Source organism: Oncorhynchus masou, chromosome 5, assembly GCF_036934945.1.
Source record: "Oncorhynchus masou masou isolate Uvic2021 chromosome 5, UVic_Omas_1.1, whole genome shotgun sequence".
Lineage (NCBI taxonomy): Eukaryota > Metazoa > Chordata > Actinopteri > Salmoniformes > Salmonidae > Oncorhynchus > Oncorhynchus masou.
In genome coordinates this window covers 19652877-19678199 of record NC_088216.1, presented here as the reverse complement: position 1 = coordinate 19678199, position 25323 = coordinate 19652877, and the positions used below count along the sequence as shown (strand labels likewise).

At 47.0% G+C, this 25323-nt stretch overlaps 1 protein-coding gene across 1 annotated transcript in view; it reads right to left on the bottom strand.

Moving 5' to 3' along the window:
* The window catches only part of LOC135536315 (glutamate receptor ionotropic, NMDA 2B-like), a 138290-nt gene that overhangs the window by 16792 nt on the left and 96175 nt on the right, over positions 1-25323 (bottom strand). Inside the window, 4 exon segments of the mRNA XM_064962676.1 lie at positions 19784-19971; positions 21520-21680; positions 21841-22070; positions 24132-24257. Coding sequence (XP_064818748.1) covers positions 19784-19971; positions 21520-21680; positions 21841-22070; positions 24132-24257 — 705 coding nt within the window.

Genomic DNA, 25323 nt, shown 5'->3' with positions numbered 1-25323 from the left:
GTAGAGAGAGATACAGTAGAGAGGGATACAGTGGAGAGGGATGCAGTAGAGAGAGATACAGTAGAGAGGGATACAGTGGAGAGGGATACAGTAGTGAGAGATACAGTAGAGAGGGATACAGTGGAGAGGGATACAGTGGAGAGGGATACAGTAGAGAGAGATACAGTGGAGAGGGATACAGTAGAGAGAGATACAGTAGAGAGGGATACAGTGGAGAGGGATACAGTGGAGAGGGATATAGTAGAGAGGGATACAGTGGAGAGGGATACAGTGGAGAGGGATACAGTGGAGAGGGATATAGTAGAGAGGGATAGAGTGGAGAGGGATATAGTAGAGAGGGATAGAGTGGAGAGGGATACAGTGGAGAGGGATATAGTAGAGAGGGATACAGTGGAGATGGATACAGTAGAGAGGGATACAGTGGAGAGGGATATAGTAGAGAGGGATATAGTAGAGAGGGATAGAGTGGAGAGGGATATAGTAGAGAGGGATAGAGTGGAGAGGGATACAGTGGAGAGGGATATAGTAGAGAGGGATACAGTGGAGATGGATACAGTAGAGAGGGATACAGTGGAGAGGGATACAGTAGGGATACAGTGGAGAGGGAAACAGTGGAGAGGGATACAGTGGAGAGGGAAAAAGTAAAGAGGGATACAGTGGAGAGGGATACAGTAGAGAGGATAGAGTGGAGAGGGATATAGTAGAGAGGGATAGAGTGGAGAGGGATATAGTAGAGAGGGATAGAGTGGAGAGGGATATAGTAGAGAGGGATAGAGTGGAGAGGGATACAGTGGAGAGGGATATAGTAGAGAGGGATACAGTAGAGAGAGATACAGTAGAGAGGGATACAGTGGAGAGGGATATAGTAGAGAGGGATAGAGTGGAGAGGGATATAGTAGAGAGGGATAGAGTGGAGAGGGATACAGTGGAGAGGGATATAGTAGAGAGGGATACAGTGGAGATGGATACAGTAGAGAGGGATACAGTGGAGAGGGATACAGTAGGGATACAGTGGAGAGGGAAACAGTGGAGAGGGATACAGTGGAGAGGGAAAAAGTAAAGAGGGATACAGTGGAGAGGGATACAGTAGAGAGGGATACAGTGAAGAGGGATATAGTAGAGAGGGATACAGTGGAGAGGGATACAGTAGAGAGGGATACAGTGGAGAGGGATATAGTAGAAAGGGATACAGTGGAGATGGATACAGTAGAGAGGGATACAGTGGAGAGGGATACAGTGGAGAGGGAAACAGTGGAGAGGGATACAGTTGAGAGGGATACAGTAAAGAGGGATACAGTGGAGAGGGATACAGTAGAGAGGGATACAGTGAAGAGGGATATAGTAGAGAGGGATACAGTGGAGAGGGATACAGTAGAGAGGGATACAGTGAAGAGGGATATAGTAGAGAGGGATACAGTGGAGAGGGATACAGTAGAGAGGGATACAGTGGAGAGGGATACAGTGGAGAGGGATACAGTAGAGAGGGATACAATGGAGAGGGATACAGTAGAGAGGGATACAGTAGAGAGGGATACAGTGGAGAGTTATACAGTAGAGAGGGATACAGTGGAGAGGGAAAAACAAAGTGGGATACAGTAGAGAGGGATGCAGTGGAGAGGGATACAGTAGAGAGGGATACAGTGGAGAGGGATATAGTAAAGAGGGATACAGCGGAGATGGATACAGTAGAGAGGGATACAGTGGAGAGGGATACAGTGGAGAGGGATACAGATGAGAGGGATACAGTAGAGAGGGAAACAGTAGAGAGGGATACAGTGGAGAGGGAAAAAGTAAAGAGGGATACAGTGAAGAGGGATACAGTAGAGAGGGATACAGTGAAGAGGGATATAGTAGAGAGGGATACAGTAGAGAGAGATACAGTGGAGAGGGATATAGTAGAGAGTGATACAGTGGAGAGGGATATAGTAGAGAGGGATACAGTGGAGAGGGATATAGTAGAGAGGGATACAGTGGAGAGGGATACAGTAGAGAGGGATACAGTGGTGAGGGATACAGTGGAGAGGGATACAGTGGAGAGGGATACAGTGGAGAGGGAAACAGTGGAGAGGGATACAGTGAGAGGGAAAAAGTAAAGAGGGATACAGTGGAGAGGGATACAGTAGAGAGGGATACAGTGAAGAGGGATATAGTAGAGAGGGATACAGTGGAGAGGGATACAGTGGAGAGGGATACAGTAGAGAGGGATACAATGGAGAGGGATACAGTAGAGAGGGATAAAGTGGAGAGTGATACAGTAGAGAGGGATACAGTGGAGAGGGAAAAAGCAAAGAGGGAAACAGTGGAGAGGGATACAGTAGAGAGGGATGCAGTGGAGAGGGATACAGTAGAGAGGGATACAGTGGAGAGGGATACAGTAGAGAGGGATACAGTAGAGAGTGATACAGTAGAGAGGGATACAGTGGAGAGGGATATAGTAGAGAGGGATACAGTGAAGAGGGATAAAGTAAAGAGGGATACAGTGGAGAGGGATACAGCAGATAGGGATACAGTGGAGAGGGATAAAGTAAAGAGGGATACAGTGGAGAAAGATATATTGCAGGGGGATACAGTAGAGAGGGATACAGTGCAGGGGATACAGTAGAGAGGGATACAGTAGAGAGGGATACAGTGGAGAGGGATACAGTGGAGAGGGATACAGTGGAGAGGGATATAGTGCAAGGGGATACAGTGGAGAGGGATACAGTGGAGAGGGAAAAAGTAAAGAGGGATACAGTGGAGAGGGATACAGTAGAGAGGGATACAGTGAAGAGGGATATAGTAGAGAGGGATATAGTAGAGAGGGATACAGTGGAGAGGGATACAGTAGAGAGGGATACAATGGAGAGGGATACAGTAGAGAGGGATATAGTAGAGAGGGATACAGTGGAGAGGGATACAGTGGAGAGGGATACAGTAGAGAGGGATACAGTGGAGAGGGATACAGTAGAGTGGGATGCAGTGGAGAGGGATATAGTAGAGAGGGATACAGTGCAGAGGGATAAAGTAAAGAGGGATACAGTGGAGAGGGATACAGTGGAGAGGGATGAAGTAAAGATGGATACAGTGGAGAGGGATATAGTGCAGGGGGATACAGTAGAGAGGGATACAGTGCAGGGGGATACAGTAGAGAGGGATATAGTAGAGAGGGATACAGTGGAGAGGGATAAAGTAAAGAGGGATACAGTGGAGAGGGATATAGTGCAGGGGGATACAGTAGAGAGGGATACAGTGCAGGGAGCTACAGTAGAGAGGGATACAGTAGAGAAGGATACAGTGGAGAGGGATATAGTGCAGGGGGATACAGTGGATAGGGATACAGTAGAGAGGAATACAGTGGAGAGGGATACAGTGGAGAGGGATACAGTAGAGAGGGATACTGTGGAGTGGGATACAGTTGAGAGGGATACAGTAGAGAGGGATACAGAGAGGAGGAATAAAGTAAAGAGGTATACAGTGAAGAGAGATACTGTGTTGAGAGATACAGTGGAGAGGGATAAAGTAAAGAGGGATACAGTGTAGGGAGATACAGTGTTGAGGGATACAGTAAAGAGGTATATAGTCTAGAGGGAGACACTGAAAAGGAATATAGTAGAAGGATACAGCGAAGAGGGATACAGTAGAGAGAGATACAATGCAGAGGGATACATTGAAGAGGGATACCATAAAGGGGATACAGTGAAAAGGGATACAGTAGAGGGATGCAGTGAAGATGAATACAGTAAAGAGGGATACAGTAGAGGGATACAGTAAAGAGGGATACAATAAAGATGGATACAGTAGAGGGACGCAGTGAAGAGGGATACAGTGGAGAGGGATACAGTGAAGAGGGATACAGGGACGAGGGATACAATGCAGGGGGATAAAGGGAAGAGGGATACATTGAAGATGGATACAGTGGAGGGAGATACAGTCTAGAGGGATACATTTAGGAGGGATACAGTAAAGTAGAATACAGTAGAGAGCAATACAGTGAAGTAGAATACAGTGGAGAGGGATACCGTGAAGTGAGATACAGTAGAGGGATACAGTGGAGAGGGATACAGTGGGGAGGGATACCGTGAAGTGAGATACAGTAGAGGGATACAGTGGAGATGGATACAGTAAAGTAGGATACAGTAGAGAGGGATACAGTGGAGAGGGATACAGTGAAGAGGGATGGAGTGAAGAGGGATACAGTAGAGAGGGATACCGTGAAGTGAGATACAATAGAGGGATGCAGTGGAGAGGGATACAGTAAAGTAGGATACAGTGAAGAGGGATACAGTGGGGAGGGATACAGTAAAGAGGGATGGAGTGAAGAGGGATACAGTTGAGAAGGATACAGTAAAGAGGGATACAGTTGAGATGGATACAGTAGAGAGATACTGTAGATATGGATACAGTGAAAGGGATACAGTAGAGGGATGCAGTGAAGAGGGAAACAGTCGAGAGAGGGATACAGTAGAGAGGGATGGAGTGAAGAGGGATGGAGTGAAGAGGGATACAGTAGAGAGGGATACCGTGAAGTGAGATACAGTAGAGGGATGCAGTGGAGAGGGATACAGTAAAGTAGGATACAGTGAAGAGGGATACAGTGGGGAGGGATACAGTAAAGAGGGATGGAGTGAAGAGGGATACAGTTGAGACGGATACAGTAAAGAGGGATACAGTTGAGATGGATACAGTAGAGAGATACTGTAGATATGGATACAGTGAGAGGGATACAGTAGAGGGATGCAGTGAAGAGGGAAACAGTCGAGAGAGGGATACAGTAGAGAGGGATGGAGTGAAGAGGGATGGAGTGAAGAGGGATACAGTTGAGAGGGATACAGTGAAGAGGAATGGAGTGAAGCGGGATACAGTTGAGAGGGATACAGTAGAGAGGGATACAGTGAAGAGGAATGGAGTGAAGTGGGATACAGTTGAGAGGGATACAGTGAAGAGGGATGCAGTGAAGAGCGGATACAGTTGAGAGGGATACAGTAAAGAGGGATGCAGTAAAGGGAGATACAGTGTAGAGGGATACAGAGAAGAGGGATACAGTAATGAGGGATACAGTAGAGGGATGCAGTGAAGAGGGATACAGTAGAGAGGGAAACAGTGAAGAGGGATACAGTAGAGAGGGAAACAGTGAAGAGGGATACAGTAGAGAGGGATACAGTAGAGAGGGATAAAGTGCAGTGGACTGTAATTAATATTGTGAGACACTGTTATTTGTCACATGCACAGAATACAACAGGTGTAGACTTACAAGCCCTTAACCAACAATGCAGTTGCAAGAAAATTGAGTTCGTAAAATATTTACTAAATAAACTAAAAAAATCAAATCAATCAAAAAGTAGCACAATAAAAGTACATAACAATAACGATAACAATAACGTCAATGTGCGGGGGTAAAGGTTAGTCGAGGTCATTTGTAAAGTGACTATGCATAGATAATAAACAGTGAGTAGCAGCAGTGTAAAAATAAGGGGGGGGGGTCAAAGGGGGAGTGGGGGGGGGGTCAAATAGTCCAGGTGGCCATTTGATTAGTTGTTCAGCAGTCTTATGACTTGCGTGACTGGAGTCTTTGACAATTCTTTTGGCCTTCCTCTGACACTGGCTAGTATATAGGACCTGAATATCAGGAAGCTTGGTCCTGGTGATGGACTGGGCTGTACGTATTACCCTCTGTAGCGCCTTACGGTCAGATGCCTCTCAGATGCCATACCAGGAGACCCATGCTAAATCTTTTCAGTCTCCTGAGAGGGAAAAGGTGTTGTCGTTCCCTCTTTACAACTGTCTTGGTGTGTTTTGACCATGATAGTTTGTTGGTGATGTTGACACTTCAGCCCTTTCAACGTTAACGGGGGCTTGTTCGGCCCACCTTTTCCTATAGTCCACGATCAACTCCTTTGTGTTGCTCACATTGAGGGAGAGGTTGTTGTGGTCTCTGTCCTCCTCCCTATAGGCTGTATCATCGTTGTCGGGGATCAGGACTACCACTGTGGTGTCGTCAGCAAACTTAATGATGGTGTTGGAGTCGTGTTTGGCCACGCATTCGTGGGTGAACAGGGGGTACAGGTGGGGTCTAAGCATGCACCCCTGAGGGGTCCCAATGTTGAGGATCAGCCTGGCAGATGTGTTGTTGCGTACCCTTACCACCTGGGAGGCATGTCAGGAAGTCCAGGATCCAGTTGCAGAAGGAAGTGTTTTGTCCAAGGGTTCTTAGCTTAGTGATGAGTTTAGTGGGCACTATGGTGTTGAACACTGAGCTGTAGTCAATTATTATTATTTTTTTAATTTCACCTTCATTTAACCAGGTAGGCCAGTTGAGAACAAGTTCTCATTTACAACAGCGACTTGGCCAAGAAAAAGCAAAGCAGTGCGACACAAACAACAACACAGTTACACATGGAATAAAGAAACATACATTCAATAGAACAACAGAAAAAGTCTATATACAGTGTGTGCAAATGGTGTAAGGAGGTAAGGCAATAAATAGGCCATAGTAGCAAAGTAATTACAATTTAACAAATTAACACTGGAGTGATAGATGTGCAGATGATGATAAGCAAGTAGAAATACTGGTGTGCAAAAGAGCAAAAAAGTAAATTAAAACAATATGGGGATGAGGTAGGTAGCTGGATGGGCTATTTACAGATGGGCTGTGTACAGCTGCAGCGATCGGTAAGCTGCTCAGATAGCTGGTGCTTAAAGTTAGTGAGAGAGATATAAGTATCCAACTTCAGGGATTTTTGCAATTCGTTCCAGTCATTGGCAGCAGAGAACTGGAAGGAAAGGCGACAAAAAAGAGGAGTTGACTTTGGGGATGACCAGTGAGAAATGCCTGCTGGAGCACGTGCTAAGGGTGGGTGTTGTTATGGTGACCAGTGAGCTGAGATAAGGCAGAGCATTACCTTATAAAGGACCTGGAGCCAGAGGGTCTGGCGACGAATATGTAGCGAGGGCCAGCCGACGAGAGCATACAGGTCGCAGTGGTGGGTGGTATATGGGGCTTTGGTGACAAAACGGTTGGACTGTGATAGACTGCGTCCAGTTTGCTGAGTAGAGTGTTGGAGGCTATTTTGTAAATTACATCGCCGAAGTCGAGGATCGGTAGGATAGTCAGTTTTACGAGGGTATGTTTGGCAGCGCGAGTGAAGGAGGCTTTGTTGTGAAATAGGGATCCGATTCTAGGTGTAATTTTGGATTGGAGATGTTTAATATAAGTCTGGAAGGAGAGTTTACAGTCGAGTCAGACACCTAGGCATTTGTAGTTGTCCACATATTCTAAATCAGAACCGTTGAGAGTAGTGATGCTAGTCGTGCGGACAGGTGCGGGCAGCGATCGGTTGAAAAGCATGCATTTAGTTTTACTAGCGTTTAATAGCAGTTGAGGCTACGGAAGGAGTGTTGTATGGCATTGAAGCTCGTTTGGAAGTTTGTTTACACAGTGTCCAAAGAAGGGCCAGATGTGTACAGAATGGTGTCGTCTGCGGAGAGGTGGATCAAGGAATCACCCACAGCAAGCAACATCGTTGATATATACAGAGAAAAGAGTCGGCCCGAGAATTGAACCCTGTGGTACCCCCATAGAGACTGCCAGAGGTTCAGACAACAGGCCATCCGATTTGACAAGTAGTAGTAGAAGTAGTTGGTGAACCAGGCGAGGCAGTCATTTGAGAAACCAAGGCATTTTGAGTCTGCCAATAAGAATGCGGTGATTGACTGAGTCGAAAGCCTTGCCAGGTCGATGAAGACGGCACAGTACTGTCTTTTATTGATGGCAGTTATGATATCGTTTCGTAACTTGAAAATGGCTGAGGTGCACCCGTGACCAGCTTGGAAACCGGATTGCACAGTGGAGAGGGTACGGTGGGATTCGAAATGGTCAGTGATCTGTTTGCAAATCACTTGGCTTTCGAAGACTTTAGAAAGGCAGGGCAGTATGGATATAGGTCTGTAACAGTTTGGGTCTAGAGTGTCACCCCCTTTGAAGATGCATCTTTCCAATCTTTAGGAATCTCAGACAATATGAAAGAGAGGTTGAACAGACTGGTGATAGGGGTTGCAACAATGGCAGCGGATAATTTTAGAAAGAGAGTCCAGATTGTCTAGCCCAACTGATTTGTACAGGTCCAGGTTTTTCAGCTCTTTCAAAAGATCTGCTATTTGGATTTGGGTAAAGGAGCTGTTGGCCGGGGTTGGGGTAGCCAGGAGGAAAGCATGTCCAGCCGTAGAGAAATGCTTATTGAAATTCTCGATTATCGTGGATTTATCGGTGGTGACAGTGTTTCCTATTTATTTATTTATTTATTTCACCTTTATTTAACCAGGTAGGCAAGTTGAGAACAAGTTCTCATTTACAATTGCGAACTGGCCAAGATAAAGCAAAGCAGTTCGACACATACAACGACACAGAGTTACACATGGAGTAAAACAAACATACAGTCAATAATACAGTATAAACAAGTCTATATACGATGTGAGCAAATGAGGTGAGATAATGGAGGTAAAGGCAAAACAAGGCCATGGTGGCAAAGTAAATACAATATAGCAAGTAAAACACTGGAATGGTAGATTTGCAATGGAAGAATGTGCAAAGTAGACATAAAAATAATGGGGTGCAAAGGAGCAAAATATATCAATAAATGAAATACAGTACGGAAAGAGGTAGTTGTTTGGGCTAAATTATAGGTGGGCCATGTACAGGTGCAGTAATCTGTGAGCTGCTCTGACAGTTGGTGCTTAAAGCTAGTGAGGGAGATAAGTGTTTCCAGTTTCAAAGATTTTTGTAGTTCGTTCCAGAGAGATATACCTGCTGGAGCGTGTGCTACAGGTTGGAGATGCTATGGTGACCAGCGAGCTGAGATAAGGGGGGACTTTACCTAGCAGGGTCTTGTAGATGACATGGAGCCAGTTGGTTTGGCGACGAGTATGAAGCGAGGGCCAGCCAACAAGAGCGTACAGGTTGCAATGGTGGGTAGTATATGGGGCTTTGGTGACAAAACGGTTGGACTGTGATAGACTGCGTCCAGTTTGCTGAGTAGAGTGTTGGAGGCTATTTTGTAAATTACATCGCCGAAGTCGAGGATCGGTAGGATAGTCAGTTTTACGAGGGTATGTTTGGCAGCGCGAGTGAAGGAGGCTTTGTTGTGAAATAGGGATCCGATTCTAGGTGTAATTTTGGATTGGAGATGTTTAATATAAGTCTGGAAGGAGAGTTTACAGTCGAGTCAGACACCTAGGCATTTGTAGTTGTCCACATATTCTAAATCAGAACCGTTGAGAGTAGTGATGCTAGTCGTGCGGACAGGTGCGGGCAGCGATCGGTTGAAAAGCATGCATTTAGTTTTACTAGCGTTTAATAGCAGTTGAGGCTACGGAAGGAGTGTTGTATGGCATTGAAGCTCGTTTGGAAGTTTGTTTACACAGTGTCCAAAGAAGGGCCAGATGTGTACAGAATGGTGTCGTCTGCGGAGAGGTGGATCAAGGAATCACCCACAGCAAGCAACATCGTTGATATATACAGAGAAAAGAGTCGGCCCGAGAATTGAACCCTGTGGTACCCCCATAGAGACTGCCAGAGGTTCAGACAACAGGCCATCCGATTTGACAAGTAGTAGTAGAAGTAGTTGGTGAACCAGGCGAGGCAGTCATTTGAGAAACCAAGGCATTTTGAGTCTGCCAATAAGAATGCGGTGATTGACTGAGTCGAAAGCCTTGCCAGGTCGATGAAGACGGCACAGTACTGTCTTTTATCGATGGCGGTTATGATATCGTTTCGTAACTTGAAAATGGCTGAGGTGCACCCGTGACCAGCTTGGAAACCGGATTGCACAGTGGAGAGGGTACGGTGGGATTCGAAATGGTCAGTGATCTGTTTGCAAATCACTTGGCTTTCGAAGACTTTAGAAAGGCAGGGCAGTATGGATATAGGTCTGTAACAGTTTGGGTCTAGAGTGTCACCCCCTTTGAAGATGCATCTTTCCAATCTTTAGGAATCTCAGACAATATGAAAGAGAGGTTGAACAGACTGGTGATAGGGGTTGCAACAATGGCAGCGGATAATTTTAGAAAGAGAGAGTCCAGATTGTCTAGCCCAACTGATTTGTACAGGTCCAGGTTTTTCAGCTCTTTCAAAAGATCTGCTATTTGGATTTGGGTAAAGGAGCTGTTGGCCGGGGTTGGGGTAGCCAGGAGGAAAGCATGTCCAGCCGTAGAGAAATGCTTATTGAAATTCTCGATTATCGTGGATTTATCGGTGGTGACAGTGTTTCCTATTTATTTATTTATTTATTTCACCTTTATTTAACCAGGTAGGCAAGTTGAGAACAAGTTCTCATTTACAATTGCGAACTGGCCAAGATAAAGCAAAGCAGTTCGACACATACAACGACACAGAGTTACACATGGAGTAAAACAAACATACAGTCAATAATACAGTATAAACAAGTCTATATACGATGTGAGCAAATGAGGTGAGATAATGGAGGTAAAGGCAAAACAAGGCCATGGTGGCAAAGTAAATACAATATAGCAAGTAAAACACTGGAATGGTAGATTTGCAATGGAAGAATGTGCAAAGTAGACATAAAAATAATGGGGTGCAAAGGAGCAAAATATATCAATAAATGAAATACAGTACGGAAAGAGGTAGTTGTTTGGGCTAAATTATAGGTGGGCCATGTACAGGTGCAGTAATCTGTGAGCTGCTCTGACAGTTGGTGCTTAAAGCTAGTGAGGGAGATAAGTGTTTCCAGTTTCAAAGATTTTTGTAGTTCGTTCCAGAGAGATATACCTGCTGGAGCGTGTGCTACAGGTGGGAGATGCTATGGTGACCAGCGAGCTGAGATAAGGGGGGACTTTACCTAGCAGGGTCTTGTAGATGACATGGAGCCAGTTGGTTTGGCGACGAGTATGAAGCGAGGGCCAGCCAACAAGAGCGTACAGGTTGCAATGGTGGGTAGTATATGGGGCTTTGGTGACAAAACGGATTGCACTGTGATAGACTGCATCCAATTTGTTGAGTAGGGTATTGGAGGCTATTTTGTAAATGACATCGCCAAAGTCGAGGATTGGTAGGATGGTCAGTTTTACAAGGGTATGTTTTGCAGCATGAGTGAAGGATGCTTTGTTGCGAAATAGGAAGCCAATTCTAGATTTAACTTTGGATTGGAGATGTTTGATATGGGTCTGGAAGGAGAGTCTACAGTCTAACCAGACACCTAAGTATTTGTAGTTGTCCACATATTCTAAGTCAGAGCCGTCCAGAGTAGTGATGTTGGACAGGTGGGCAGGTGCAGGTAGCGATCGGTTGAAGAGCATGCATTTAGTTTTACTTGTATTTAAGAGCAATTGGAGGCCACGGAAGGAGAGTTGTATGGCATTGAAGCTTGCCTGGAGGGTTGTTAACACAGTGTCCAAAGAAGGGCCAGAAGTATACAGAATGGTGTCGTCTGCGTAGAGGTGGATCAGAGACTCACCAGCAGCAAGAGCGACCTCATTGATGTATACAGAGAAGAGAGTCGGTCCAAGAATTGAACCCTGTGGCACCCCCATAGAGACTGCCAGAGGTCCGGACAGCAGACCCTCCGATTTGACACACTGAACTCTATCAGAGAAGTAGTTGGTGAACCAGGCGAGGCAATCATTTGAGAAACCAAGGCTGTCGAGTCTGCCGATGAGGATGTGGTGATTGACAGAGTCGAAAGCCTTGGCCAGATCAATGAATACGGCTGCACAGTAATGCTTCTTATCGATGGTGGTTAAGATATCATTTAGGACCTTGAGCGTGGCTGAGGTGCACCCATGACCAGCTCTGAAACCAGATTGCATAGCAGAGAAGGTATGGTGAGATTCGAAATGGTCGGTAATCTGTTTGTTGACTTGGCTTTCGAAGACCTTAGAAAGGCATGGTAGGATAGATATAGGTCTGTAGCAGTTTGGGTCAAGAGTGTCCCCCCCTTTGAAGAGGGGGATGACCGCAGCTGCTTTCCAATCTTTGGGAATCTCAGACGACACGAAAGAGAGGTTGAACAGGCTAGTAATAGGGGTGGCAACAATTTCGGCAGATAATTTTAGAAAGAAAGGGTCCAGATTGTCTAGCCCGGCTGATTTGTAGGGGTCCAGATTTTGCAGCTCTTTCAGAACATCAGCTAAACAGATTTGGGAGAAGGAGAAATGGGGAAGGCTTGGGCGAGTTGCTGTGGGGGGTAGGAGTAGCCAGGTGGAAAGCATGGCCAGCCGTAGACAAATGCTTATTGAAATTCTCAATTATGGTGGATTTATCAGTGGTGACAATGTTTCCTATCTTCAGTGCAGTGGGCAGCTGGGAGGAGGTGTTCTTATTCTCCATGGACTTTACAGTGTCCCAGAACTTTTTTGAGTTAGTGTTGCAGGAAGCAAATTTCTGCTTGAAAAAGCTAGCCTTGGCTTTTCCAACTGCCTGTGTATAATGGTTTCTAGCTTCCCCGAACAGCTGTATATCACGGGGGCTGTTCGATGCTAATGCAGAACGCCATAGGATGTTTTTGTGTTGGTTAATTAAGGCTTTGGGGAGGTACCTGGTAGGTTCATTGATAATTTGTGTGAGATTGATGGCATCAAGTTTAGATTGTAGGATGGCTGAGGTGTTAAGCATGTTCCAGTTTAGGTCGCCTAGCAGCACGAGCTCTGAAGATAGATGGCGGGCAATCAGTTTACATATGTTGTCCAGAGCACAGCTGGGGGCAGAGTGTGGTCTATAGCAGGCGGCAACGGTGAGAGACTTGTTTTTAGAGAGGTGGATTTTTAAAAGTAGAAGTTCAAATTGTTTGGGTACAGACCTGGATAGTAGAACAGAACTCTGCAGGCTATATTTGCAGTAGATTGCAACAACGCCCCCTTTGGCAGTTCTATCTTGTCTGAAAATGTTGTAGTTTGGGATTAAAATTTCAGAATATTTGCTGGTCTTCCTAAACCAGGATTTAGACACAGCTAGAACATCCGGGTTGGCAGAGTGTGCTGAAGCAGTGAATAGAACAAACTTAGGGAGGAGGCTTCTAATGTATGAAACCAAGGCTATTACGGTTACAGAAGTCGTCAAAAGAGAGCGCCTGGGGAATAGGAGTGGAGCTAGGCACTGCAGGGCCTGGATTCACCTCTACATCATCAGAGGAACAGAGGAGGAGTAGAATAAGGGTACGGCTAAAAGCAATAAGAATTGGTCGTCTCGAACGTCTGGAACAGAGAGTAAAAGGAGGTTTCTGGGGGCGATAAAATAGCATCAAGGTATAATGTACAGACAAAGGTATGGTAGGATGTGAATACAGTGGAGGTAAACCTAGGTATTGAGTGATGAAGAGAGAGATATTGTCTCTAGAAACATCATTGAAACCAGGAGATGTCATTGCATGTGTGGGTGGTGGAACTAATAGGTTGGATAAGGTATAATGAGCAGGACTAGGGGCTCTACAGTGAAATAAGCCAATAAACACTAACCAGAACAGCAATGGACAAGGCATATTGACATTAAGGAGAGGCATGCTTAGTCGAGTGATCAAAAGGGTCCAGTGAGTAGAGAGGTTGGTTGGGGGGTCACAGCAATTTAGACAGCTAGCCAGGCCATTGGTAGCAAGCTAGCATAGGATGGAGGTCTGTTATTAGCCACCTCTTGCGTTCCGTCAGTAGATTAGTGGAGTTCCGTGTGGTAGAGGGGATTAATCCAAATCACACACAAAAAAACAAACAATAGATATAGTTATAGAGGCCCAAGAAGAAATAATAATAATAATAATAATAAAAATACATTAATAAATTGTCCGATTGTCTATTCAGATAGCAGCCGATAAGACAGCTAACGGTTAGCGGGCCGCAGATGGGCGTTCAGGTAACGTCGCGATGGAGGGTAGATAACGTCGGCAGTCCAGTTGTGAAGGCCCGGTGGGGCTCCGCGTTGGCAATAAAACGGGTCCGGATAGGTGATTGTAGCCCAGGAGTGATTGATGGAACTCTTCAGCTGGCTAGCTCCGGAATAATTGATGTTTGCTGCAGAATCGACGAAAGCCGATAGTCACACGGATAGCAGCTAGCTAGCTGTGAGATCCAGGTATGAATGTCCAGAGTTAGCGGACAAAACTGGCGATAGATTTTCGAGCTAAAGGATAGCCGATGACCACAAACCGTGGTTAGCTGAATACTAACGATTAGCCAGTAAAGAAGCTAACTAGCTTCTGATTAGCTCCTGGCTAGCTTCTGGCTAGTTTCTGGCGAGCTTCTTGGAGGATTACAGATGTGAGGTAAATAATACTTTTTTTATAAATATAAAATGGTGAGGCGGGTTGCAGGAGAGTGTTTTGAAGATGAGTTTATGGAAAATGTAAAAAAAATATATAAAAAGGTATGTGAAAAAAGTTGTAAATATATAAATATATATATTGTATATATATATATACGGGACACGACAAGACGAGGAAAAAAGACGTCTGAACTGCTATGCCATCTTGGCATTAAATATATAATATATATATATATATATATTCTTAGCCTCAGTGCAGTGGGCAGCTGGGAGGAGGTGCTCTTATTTTCCATGGACTTTACAGTGTCCCAAAACTTTTTGGAGTTAGAGCTACAGGATACAAATTTCTGCTTGAAAAAAGCTAGCCTTTGCTTTCCTAACTGACTGTGTGTATTTGTTCCTGACTTCCCTGAAAAGTTGCATATCACGGGGACTCTTCAATGCTAGTGCAGTCCTCCACAGGATGTTTTTGTGCTGGTCGAGGGCAGTCAGGCCTGGAGTGAACCATATCTGTTCTTAGTTCTACATTTTTTGAAAGGGGCATGCTTATTTAAGATGGTGAGGAAATGACTTTCAAATAATGACTAGGCATCCTCTACTGACGGGATGAGGTCAGTATCCTTCCAGGATACCCGGGCCAGGTCGATTAGAAAGGCCTACTTGCAGAAGTGTTTTAGGGAGAGTTTGACAGTGATGAGGGGTGGTCATTTTACCGCAGACCTATAGCGGATGCAGGCAATGAGGTAGTGATCGCTGAGATCCTGATTGAAAACAGCAGAGGTGTATTTGGAGGGCAAGTTGGTCAGGATAACATGTATGAGGGTGCCCATGTTTACGGATTTAGGGTTGTACCTGGTGGGTTCCTTGATAATTTGTGTGAGATTGAGGGCATCTAGTTTACGACTGCCAGGGTGTTAAGCATATCCCAGTTTAGGCCACCTAACAGAACAAACTCTGAAGATAGATGGGGGGCAATCAATTCACATATGGTGCCCAGGGCACAGCTGGGAGCTGAGGGGGGTCTATAGCAGGCGGCAACAGTGAGAAACTTATTTCTGAAGAGATTCATTTTTAAAATTAGAAGCTCAGGCTGTTTGGGCATAGACCTGGAAAGTATGACAGAACTTTGCAGGCTCCCTCTGCAGTAGATTGCAACTCCTCCCCCTTTAGCAGTTCTATCTTGACAGAAAATGTTGTAGTTGGGGATGGAAATCTCAGAATTTTTGGTGGCCTTCCTAAGCCAGGATTCAGAAACGGCAAGGACATTAGGGTTGGTGGAGTGTGCTAAAGCAGTGAGTAAAACACATTTCTGATGTTAACATGCATGAAACCAAGGCTTGTACAGTTACAGAAGTCTATGAACAGCATTCTCACAAGGGTCCAGGTGTGTGCAACACATGTCATGTTTTGTTATGTCCCCCCACATCCCCCATCACAGATAATCTTCATTCGTCATTGACAATGCAAGTCGCTCATTATCTGGTCTTAATGTGGGAAACAACAGCCTCATGAGACTTCTGCTAGTCCTTGGGGTCCGGGAGGAAATACACACACAGTCATGTGATCGCCGGTCCCACCCTAAAATATGTCCCCATAGCCCCCCCCCCTCCGTGCCCTGGAATTGGTGCTGAGGGGGAGAGGAGGGAGATTGGGGAGGACATGTCTGGTGAGATTTGTTTGATGTGAGCCACCAGTCTGTAATCCCAAAGGAGATTTCCCACTCCCCTAGTGCTTGTGTAACTAACAGTGTGCTAACTCACTCGCTGCCTGGACAGTAGCAGATTTTGCCTGCCTGGTTGTTAAGACGTCCTGTTAAAGTAGGCCACAGTGAAGGACGTGAAGAAAGCTCAGCAGGTTGTGTCAAGATGACTTTGCGCTCCTCAGATGTAGGACATGCAGTCTTTGGTTTGACCTCAATACTCCTTCACCCCTGCACAAGACCTGGTTGAAATATATTTTCACAAGACTTGAGCTGTTCTTGTTTTCGATGACCCTATAGAATAGAATCAATGGAGAAGTCAAGTGTCCTACTTAATCAAAGCTATTCACTTCTAAGTATGTGTTCCATGTACAGATGTAGGATCTTAATTTGATCACTCTTATGTTGCTGAGAATTTTCCTGTGCTCCACCCCACCAGACCACCCCACCAGACCTCTACTCCCACAGACCTCCACCCCACCAGACCTCCACCCCACCAGAACACGCCACCAGACCTCCACCCCCATCAGACCTCCACCCCACCAGACCACCCCACCAGACCTTCACCCCAACAGACCTCCACCCACACCACACCAGACCACCCCACCAGACCTCCACCCCCACCAGACCTTCACCCCAACAGACCTCCACCCCCACCAGACCATCCCACCAGAACACTCCACCAGACCTTCACCCCAACAGACCTCCACCCCCACCAGACCACCCCACCAGACCTCCACCCCCACCAGACCTCCACCCCCACCAGACCTCCACCCCACCAGACCAACCCCACCAGACCTCCACACCCACCAGACCTCCACCCCACCAGACCACCCCACCAGACCTTCACCCCCACCAGACCTTCACCCCAACAGACCTCCACCCCCACCAGACCAACCCACCAGACCTCCACCCCCACCAGACCTCCACCCACCAGACTACCCCACCAGACCTCCACCCCCACCAGACCTTCACCCCAACAGACCTCCACCCCCACCAGACCACTCCACCAGACTTCCACCCCCACCAGGCCTCCACCACACCAGACCACCCCACCAGACCTTCACCCCAACAGACCTCCACCACCACCAGACCACCCCCCCAGACCTCCACCCCCACCAAACCTCCACCCCACCAGACCACCCCACCAGACCACCCCACCAGACATCCACCCCCACCAGACCTTCACCCCCACCAGACCTTCACCCCAACAGACCTCCACCACACCAGACCACCCCACCAGACCTTCACCCCAACAGACCTCCACCACCACCAGACCACCCCCCAGACCTCCACCCCCACCAGACCTACACCCCACCAGACCACTCCACCAGACCTCCACCCCTCCAGACCTTCACCCCCACCAGACTTTCACCCCAACAGACCTCCACCCCAACCAGACCACCCCACCAGACCTCCACCCCACCAGACTACCCCACCAGACCTCCACCCCACCAGACCTCCACCCCACCAGAACACGCCACCAGACCTCCACCCCCATCAGACCTCCACCCCACTAGACCACCCCACCAGACCTCCACACCCACCAGACCTCCACCCCACCAGACCACCCCACCAGACCTTCACCCCACCAGACCTTCACCCCAACAGACCTCCACCCCAACCAGACTACCCCACCAGACCTCCACCCCACCAGACCTCCACCCCACCAGACCTTCACCCCCACCAGACCTTCACCCCAACAGACCTCCACCCCCCCACCAGACCTCCACCCCCACCAGATTTCCACCCCATCAGACCCCCACCCCACCCCAACCAGACCTCCACCCCCACCAGACTTCCACCCCACCAGACCCCCACCCCCAACAGACCTTCACCTCACCAGATGTAAGCATGCCCACCCTTGATGTTATCTGAATACACTCCAGATGCACCAGAGGCTGCCACTTGGAACTAGGACACTATTCTTGGCCCCCCTGTCATCAGATGATGTACACACATGACACAAGCACACATACAACCACACACACACCTCATGACAGACACACACACTTACACACACACGAGACAAACATAGATAACCATGTTGTATGGATTATAACAGGGGATGACACCTCAGCAGACACCCAGTGAACACTGAGCTCTTTACTAGTTTATATAAAGTGTGTTTTAACGGCGCGTTAACGTTTGAATGAAATGAACGACTGATCACATACATTTGGCAGTAGATCGCAGACCTGGGTTCAAACACTACTTGAAATCTTTCGATTACTTTGAGCGTTTTCTCTAGCCAGCCTAGAGTTCCTTCCTAGGTGGGGTTTAGAGTTTTGAGGATATTCTGTTGGTCCATTACGCCAGTCAAGCACAGGTAAAGTATTCAAAATGAGTATTTAAACCCAGGTCTGGTACATACTGTAGAGATATATGCTACTGTATGTGAATCTCACTTTCAGTGGTGAATCCAAATCCCTAGCCTCTTGTATCAAGAGACTTTCAACGGTCTGAAACAATCTGGACCATATCCCTCTCACACTGTAATGACATCCCATTCATTATAAAAACTGGGACATGCTATGATAGAAAATGTCAAGTGCATTCGAGCCATTGTGTGTGTGTGTGTGTGTGTGTGTGTGTGTGTGTGTGTGTGTGTGTGTGTGTGTGTGTGTGTGTGTGTGTGTGTTTGCGTGCGTGCGTGCGTGCGTGCGTGCGTGCGTGCGTGCGTGTGTGTGTGTGTGTGTGTGTGTGTTTGCATGTGTGCGTGCGTGTGTGTGTGCGCGTGTGTGTGTGTGTGTGTGTGTGTGTGTGTGTGTGTGTGTGTGTGTGTGTGTGTGTGTGTGTGTGTGTGTGTGTGTGTGTGTGTGTGTGTGTGTGTGTGTGTGTGTGTGTGTGTGTGTGTGTGCGTGCGTGTGTGCGTGCGTGCGTGTACTGACCATGTCCATTTATAAACACTTGAGTGCACTAAACATTAAGAACACCTTACTAATATTGAGTCCCTTTTGCGCACAGAACAGCCTCAATTCGTCCACAGCGATGCTGGTCCATGTTGACTCCAATGCTTCCCACACTTGTGTCAAGTTGGCTGGATTTTCTTTTGGGTGGTGTACCATTCTTGATACACACAGGAAACTGTTGAGCATGAAAAACCCAGCAGCGTTGCAGTTCTTGACACACTCAAACCGGTGTCTTGCCCATTCACCCTCTGAATGGCACACATACACAATATACGTCTCAATTGTCTTAAGGCTTAAAAATCCTTCTTTAACCTGTCCCTTCATCCACGCTGCCTGAAGTGGATTTAACAAGTGACATCAACAAATGATCTTAGCTTTCACCTGGATTCCCCGGGTCAGTCTATGTCATGGAAAGAGCAGGTGTTCCTAATGTTTTGTTCACTCAGTGTATAGAACGTTTCTCTGAAGGCGGTGAGGTGATCATCCAGTTATCTTGTCAAGACCACTCAGTGTTTCTACTATACATACCATGAACCATAGACTCTAGATAGGACACATTGAGGAGCAGTGTAATTAAGACTGTGGTATCCAGCATCCTGTGTTCCAATCCTGGGATTCGACAATGCAAGTTGGAGATGAACTACCAACCGGAAGGAAGCTGGTTTCAGATCCCATGTACCCTATCCTGCCGTTGTGTCCTTGAGCAAGGCACTTGCTGCTAAATGTGTAGCTGCAGGGGTGCTGCTCTGTGGTCGGCTGAAGCTGTGCTCCTACCCAAAATGTGTGTGTTGTGTGTTTGTGTGTTGTCTTGGGAAGTGGGAGGGGAGGAGGGAGCAGATGAAGAATTTCTGTCTCTGCAGATGGACTAATAAATGACTATTCAATATGCTACTCTACTGTCAGACTACGATCGCATGTCAGCTGAATGTTTACCATCGCCGAACAGCATGAGGATGGCCAGGTCCACTGCTCTCTTCCAGCCAGAGTCCTTCTGGATGGCGATGCCGTAACCGGTGGTGGCGAACACCTTCCCGCTGCCGATGGTCACCAGTTTACAGCCCTCGTCCCTCCCGGCCATGTAGTTCAACACAGCAGCATCGTAGATGAAGGCATCCAATTTACTGAGCAGGAGTAGGGAGGGGGATGGTGGAGGATAGTTAGTGGTCAGTACTGGTCAGACAAAGTGTTAGTAATTGTAGATATTGGTTATTTTCAGGGTTAGGAGTTTTTTCCTGATCGTATGACTGAACCAGTAAAACTCCCAGAGTTTTCCTGGTGAGGTCACATGATCTGGAAAAAACTACAGGGCCTAGTAATGAGAGATATACTGAACAAAAATAGAAACGTAACATGCAACAAGTTACAGTTCATATGAGGAAATCAGTCAATTAAAATAAATTAATTAGTCCCTAATCTATGGATTTCACATGACTGGGAATACAGATATACATCTGTTGGTCACAGATATCTTTAAAAACAATGGGCCTCACAATGGGCCTCAGGATCTGGTCACGGTATTTCTGTGCATTCAAATTGCCATTGATGAAATGCAACTGTGTTCATTGTCCATACCATATTCCCACCTCCACCATGGGGCACTCTGTTCACAACGTGGACATCAGTAAACTGCTCGCCAGTTGGATGTACTGCCAAATTCTCTAAAACGTCATTGGAAGTGGCTTATGGTAGAGAAATGAACATTAAAATGATCTGGCAACAGCTGTGGTGGACATTCCTGCAGTCAGCATGCCAATTGCATGCTCCCTCAAAACTTGGGACATCTGTGCAATTGTGTTGTGTGACAAAACTACAAATTTTAGAGTGGCTTTTTATTGTGCCCAGCACAAGGTGCACCTGTGTAATGATCATGCTGTTTAATCAGCTTCTTGATATGCCACATCTGTCAGGGGAATGGATTATCTTGGCAAAGGAGAAATGCTCACTAACAGGGATGTAAACAAATTTGTGCGCAAAATTTGAGAGAAATAAGCTTTTTGTGCGTACGGAACATCTCTGGGATCTTTTATTTCAGCTCATGAAACATGGGACCAGCACTTTACATGTTACGTTTATACTAAGTAAGTGACCTATGACAGGTTTAGGTGACAAACCCACAACTCATCAACTCCCAAATGGCTAGCTAGCAGTTCAACCAGCTCCCTCCCAACCAAGCCAAAAGAAGATAAACCCACAGATGGCTATATGAAGCTCTAGTGTTCTAATCCGCACTCTGCATTCTTAATTCTTGGAAAGGAAGAAGGGAGGAGACCATCACATCAGATCAGCTCTCAGCCTCCACCAACCACCACCAGGCTGTTGCTTGCTGCTATTCTGAGCTAAGGAGCAGTGGCAGGCAGCAGCAAGCAACAGCAGCAGCTCTGCTAGCTTCCCACCCACACTCCCTCCCTCCCTCCCCTCCATCCATCCCTCTCTCCTCTCTCTCACCCGTTCTCCATCCATTCCTCTCTCCTCTCTCTCACCCGTTCTCCATCCATCTCTCCCTGGCCCTCCCTCCCTCCCCTCCACCCATCCCCCTCTCCTCTCCCTCACCTGTTCTCCCTCCATCCCTCCCTCTCCCTGGCCCTCCCTCCCCTCCATCCCTATCTCTCTCTCCTCTCCCTAACCCTCCACCCATCCTCCCCTCTTTTCCCTCCCTCCCCTTCTCTCACCCTCCCTTGAGGCTTGCCAGGGCCTCGTTCACGTTCTTCTGGTGGAAGCTGGTCATATACTGGTGCATCTCCGGGTAATTGTTGCGGATGTTCCGTTCCGTGCTTCCGTTTGGCACCGTTCCGAAACGGAATGGCGGGGAGAAGGCGTTGGGTTTTTGGAACTGTGGAGGGGGGTGGGGGGTGGGGTGAGGGGGTGTTCCGGAAGAGAAGAGAAAAAGAGAGAAAATAGCAGGGGCTGGCGTGGTGAGTTGGACAAGGCATCGGGTTCCAACGCTGGGCACATACAGGCAGGTGAAGGCACACGCACACTCACACACACACCTTATTGTCGCTGAGGCCCGACACCTGATCCACATACTCCTCCTGGATCATGAAGGCAGCCAGGTTGGCAGTGTAGGAGGCCAGGAAGATGACAGCAAAGAAGGCCCACACCGACACCATGATCTTACTGGTGGTGCCTTTAGGGTTCTGGACGGGAACAGAGTTGTTGAAAACCAGGCCCCACAGCAGCCAGATGGCCTTGCCGATGGTGAAGGAGGGGCCACCGGGCTCTGGGGGAAGAAAAGAGGGATGGGGAGAGGAAGTCAAGAGAGAGGGAGGGAAAGAGGGAGAAGGGAGTTGATTGGTTTGGTGGCTATGCTCCCAATTAAAAAAGCACTTCATTTAATAGACCTGATGTTGGCTTTTTGTTATGGGGCCATTGATCTGAGGTAGGTTATGTTATAGGTGAAAGCAACATGCTGGACACTTGTCCTTCTGCCTGCCAATGATCATGAACAAAAGGAGAGGAGAGAAATCCTGTTGGGAAGTATTGGGACGTAAAGCCAGTTGGCTCCTGCTATACCAGGCTCCACTGTAGCAGAATCAGAACTGACGCCCTGGCTGGCTGTCTGCACCCACATCCATGGGGTGCTTGGAGAGAGGGACGGAGAGGGAGAGAGATAGAGAGAGAGAGGGAGGGACAGAGAGAGAGGGAGAGAGAGAGTGTGAAGGATGGAGAGAGAGAGAGAGAGGGAGGGACAGAGTGAGAGGGAGAGAGAGAGAGTGAAGGAGGGAGAGAGATAATGAGAGAGAGGGAGGGACAGAGAGAGAGGGAGAGAGAGAGTGAAGGAGGGAGCGAGAGAAGGGTAGAGATAGAGAGGGAGAAAGAGAGAGTGCAAGAGGGAGGGTGAAGGAGGGTGAAGGAGGGTGAAGGTGGGGGTGGATGGGTGTCCAAAAGGCTACAATTATGCTACAGCTGCAGCAACAAGCAATACAATACAACACGGTATGTGCGTGTGTGTGTGTGTTTGTGTGTGCATGTGCGCTTAACACGACTTACATAACCTGTATTGGAAGTCATTAACTCATGATACCGTGGGCGCGTAAACAGCAGAGGAACCAACATCTCTCTCTCTCTCTATCCCTCTCTCTCTTCCTATTGCTCTCTCCCTCTCTGTTTTCTACAGTGGTTACAGTGAATTGTAGTGCATTATACAGCAGCAACAGACAGTGTAGATAACCCACCATTACCCTGCCCTGCCTGGCTCATCACTACACACTTATCCCCCTGTCACCAATATAGAGCAACAACCCAAAAACCAGGGTGGATATAAAACTCCTATGATGTTATCTTGAGTGGGCTGGAGTGGTGGAACGTTAATGCATTCCTCTGCATTGTATATGGAGCCAGAGAGGGTGTGAAGAAGAGAAGCGCCATGTAAAATAGAATCCCGCTGCTGCCATGGGAACGGAAACCGTTGATTTTGTGTTTTGAGGTGTTGGGAACATTATTCAATTCTGTGGGTAGTGTCATAAACATTCAGTCACAACTTTTCCTTTTCTGTGTTCGTTTTCAACACAACGGACCTGTGGAAAATGTTTAAAGGAATGGTAATGGTGGTGGTTGATGTGAAGAGTAACCTTCCCTGAGACCTGAAGACCTGCGTTAGCTCCCCAAGCCAATGTCTAGCCTTTAGCTCGACGGGTTAACACAATCTTGTGTTGTACAGGAGACCCAGGATCAAACCCCAGTCGGTGTATTGGGAAACAACATGATGTCTTTAGGTACAGGGAGACTTGTTGCTAGTGCTTAATAATGCCCAAGGCATTCTGTTATTGTGTAATGATGATGATGTTAGATAGGTTTTCATTTTAATCTACAGCTCCATCTAAGAACAGCTATTATTGTATTGTTCATCCTGATGACTAGATGGCTGTGTCCTGATGACTAGATGATTGTGTCCCAAATGGCACCCAAGTCCCTATATAGTGCACTACTTTTGACCTTTGATCCCTGGAAAAGTGCATTACATAGGGAATCGGGTGCCATTTGGGACACACCCTATATGTGTTTCATTTAAAGAGTGTGGCGGGAGTGACTGAGGTGTCCTCCTTATATTGAGTGGAAATGTTTCAATGTGTTTCATTTCTCAACCTTGGCTGCCTGCTGCCTGGCTGGTGATAGAGGGTAAGAGAAAGGTGTTCAATTGACAAGTTCTCTCTCTCGCTCTTTCTCTGTTTCTCTGTTTGTGTGTGTGTGTGTGTGTGTGTGTGTGTGTGTGTGTGTGTGTGTGTGTGTGTGTGTGTGTGTGTGTGTGTGTGTGTGTGTGTGTGTGTGTCCTCTCTCTCACCTCGTCCATCTGCCAGGCAGCGGTTGTAGCCGACCGGGCTGAAGTACTCAAACACAAACACAGCAATCGCCGACACGAGTAGCAGCATCACAAACATCATCACCCACACGTCCGCACTGAACGGCTCTGAGAGAAGAAGATAGAGGGAGAGAGAGAGAGAAAGAGATATAAAGAGAGAGAGAGAGGAATGAAGGAAGGAAGGAAGGAAGGAAGGGAGGGAGGGAGGGAGGGAGGGAGGGAGGGAGGGAGGGAGGGAGGGAGGGAGGGAGGGAGGGAGGGAGGGAGGGAGGGAGGGAGGGAGGGAGACGAAGGCTGGTAAATTAAACAAATTCATCAATGACCAAGTAGGTATTACTGTGTGTGCGCGTGTGTGCTTATTTACCATGTCTGTGTGTGTGTGCTTATTTATCATGTCTGTGTGTGTGGTTATTTACCATGCCTGTGTGTTCGTGCTTATTTATCATGTCTGTGTCTGTGTGTGGTTATTTACCATGCCTGTGTGTTCGTGCTTATTTACCATGTCTGATTTACCATGTCTGTCCAGGCCTGTGCTTTCCAAATTCACCAAAGAAACGTGCTTTGTCTCAACAGACCTTTTTGCTGCCGAAACTCTAACACGTTCAAAAGCAAAATGCAAAACGTGGGGAATCATCAGAGGCAATCTACAGAACACTAATGTTATTTTGTTTATTTTGTGATGTCATTAAAAATGTTATAAAGGAAATATTGTAACTTGGAAAGTATACCCACTATATGCGAAGTTTCCATACTATGCCTTGTGCATGTAATATGAAAAATTATGAAAGTGTTTTTGTTAAGAGAAGGATGTGATATGAGAAGCTATAAGATATAATTGTTTTCCATAACTTTGCACCATTGGTAGTTTCCACCCCGAAGTGAGGTCAGGGAGAATGTTAGCCAGCCGGAGCCGCCCCTTTTGAGCAAAAGGTATAAATGATGGGTTAAGCAAAAACACATTGGACCAGAAAAGCGTGAAGCTGCAGATGCACGTTTAAAGTGGTTTGAACTTTGAAACTCAACACGAGGTGGAGACCATAAACTCACCTCCCGGACAATCACTGGTACGACTGATTAACTGTCCTAAGTAAAGTTAAGTAGGACCATCCTGTTACTCAACCATCGTATTACACTACTCTCATCACCCCACTGTGAAACCATCGATACGGCAGCT